The 2347-nt window shown below is 55.0% G+C and overlaps 1 protein-coding gene across 1 annotated transcript; it reads right to left on the bottom strand.

Moving 5' to 3' along the window:
• Positions 1-240: 240 nt before the first annotated feature.
• Positions 241-969, bottom strand: NGA_0704200 (uncharacterized protein; the record flags this gene model as incomplete). The annotated part of the gene is made up of 2 exons (XM_005852347.1): positions 241-475; positions 575-969. Coding segments are annotated over 2 exons (630 nt in total), but the record flags the coding sequence as incomplete, so codon positions are not given.
• Positions 970-2347: the final 1378 nt, after the last annotated feature.

Raw genomic sequence — 2347 nt, 5'->3', positions numbered from 1 at the left:
CTCCTCCATGTTCTTTGTCAACTCAACCTGTGCAGGGAACGAGGCGGCAGACTGCGTAAGCGGCCCTAAACCCTAACCTCAACCCTAACCTCAACCCTAACCTCAACCCTAATCCCAACCCTAACCCCAACCCTAGGCTTTCTAGAAGCTGTGGTCAGGGTGGTTTCCATTTCCCTGCCCACAACCTCGTCCTGGAGCTAAGACGAGAGGCTCGGGGTCATGGGCATGCCAACAGAATCCTCACACACCAAGCATTTTCCTCGTTTTCCCGTATTTTCTCCATATTTCCTCCCTCCATCCTTCCCCCCCTTCCTGCCTACCTCCGCTTGAGTAAGCAATTCCACTAGCTCCGCCTTGCACCTGGCGCCCGGCTTCAGGCCGCATTTTCGAACCGCTTCTCGCAAAGCCACCAGAGTCATCGATGCATACAGAGGCGAGGTAGGGGGGGAAGGAGGCAGGGAGGAAGGGGGAGGGGCTGTGGGAGAGTGAGGAGAGGTACGGGTACAGGGTGACAAGAATGGGTGGCATTTTATTATTTGAAGAGAGGAGTGGCTGTCAAAACTAGGCCGCTTACTCCCCGCCCTCCCTCCCTCCCTCCCTCCCTACCTGACCCCGGAGCATCTCGATCATTTCATTCCTCCTCGCCCTGGTAGCAACAGTAAGGCCCCTTTCCCTACAGGCATTCCTAAGCTCGTATATAGTCAAGTTCTCAAGTTCATTTCTTTGCACGCGGTTGCTGTTGCTGCTGCTACTGCTGCTGCTGCTGGCTTGGTCAGTGACAGAGCACAAGGGATGAGGTAGGTAGCGGGCGGAGGAGAAGGAGGAGAGGACGGCCCGGGGATGCACAGGGAAACGGGGGCCGGAACTGGGTGATGGAGCGCGGTGACGCCGAGGGGCGTGGAATGGTGTGATGAGGGAAGGGTGGAGGAGGAGGAGGACGACGCAGAGGAAAAGGGGAGCGCCTGGAAAGCCTGTGTCGTTGAATGACGTCCCATGTGTGAGGTATGACGGTGCCTCCAAAGCCCGGATCGAGCCCTGATTCCCGTGCTTCATAAATACCTGCGTGTTTCGCTTTTATTTCCACCAGTCTCCCAACTTTGTAAGCCATAGCCGCGCTCCTCCTTTCCCTTATCCCTTGTTCCACATCGTCCATAACGCCGCCCTCCGACGCCGACCCCAAAGAGATCCAAGGGATGAATCCAACAGTAATTGCCTCGATTTCCTGTGTGTAAAAGAATCAATGGGTCGATCTTGGTGAACGACGACACTTGCGTGGGGGACGTATAGATAGCAACGGGCTGCGACTGGGAAAGGCGTTAGACTGCACAAATAAAACAGCCATGCTTGCGACAATCTGGACGAGCTACGCGAGACACAAATACCCGCGAGCGGATAAAGAAGGTTTGGACACGTCCCTAGCATCTCGTTTGGTTTTTGTGTGAAGTTGAATGTGACATGGCCTTCGGCCAATGCGCTCGCGTCGCGCGTCGCTTCCAGTGGCTTTCGCGAGGCCAAGAGCTTTTGCCCACATTTGGGCCATTTGCAATGTCGCGGCCCTTTGTTCCCACGCGTTTTGTGCCTGATCACGGCATGTTCTAACACATCGGTGGGATCCGTGGTATTTGGACGGTAACGCGGCGTCGTAGCGGTCCCAATGTGGGGCCATAGCTGGCAAGCAGCACGTTCAAAGCCCTTTTGTTGGATACTGGCACTTTCCTCATTTTGGCGGCTCCCGAGTCCATATACTTATCTTTCTTGCTTCATGATACCCCTTCAGAGCAGGATGGTCGTGTACAATTTCAAGAAGATCCAGCCCGTGCCGTCGGCAGGGGATTTTGTGGACATTGTCTTGACGCGCACGCAGCGGAAGACCCCCACTGTCGTCCATCCTGGTTACAAGATCTCACGCATTCGGTGAGAAGGGGAGGGCGGCGTAAAGCATAAGGAGTAACAATGATGGCATGATAGCATAGGTGCATTTTTAAAATATGTGTGCAATGGAGTGGGTGCAATAACCGCAGACATGCGCGGTGCAATGGTCCTGTTGTTTCCCGTATGCTCCAAATCGAGAGGGACTGGACCCTCATCACCGACCCTGTATTCTACTTACTTTTCATACTTCCTCTCTCCCATGCCCATGTCTCAGGGCGTTTTACATGCGTAAGGTCAAATTTACCCAGCAAACTTACTCGGAGCGGCTACGGCAAATCTTGGCAGATTTCCCCCGGGTGGAGGTATGCTTAGAGAGGGAGGGAGGGAGGGAGGGAGGGAGGGAGGGAGGGAGGGAGGGAGGGAGGGAGGGGGGGAAAGGAAGGGAGGGAAGTGGGTAGGTAGGAGAACGGAGGTT

The sequence above is a fragment of the Nannochloropsis gaditana genome, assembly GCF_000240725.1.
Source record: "Nannochloropsis gaditana CCMP526 unplaced genomic scaffold scaffold1378, whole genome shotgun sequence".
In the NCBI taxonomy this organism is placed as follows: domain Eukaryota; class Eustigmatophyceae; order Eustigmatales; family Monodopsidaceae; genus Microchloropsis; species Microchloropsis gaditana.
Note: the sequence above shows the minus strand (reverse complement) of the source record. Positions and strands in the feature narration are given on the sequence as shown.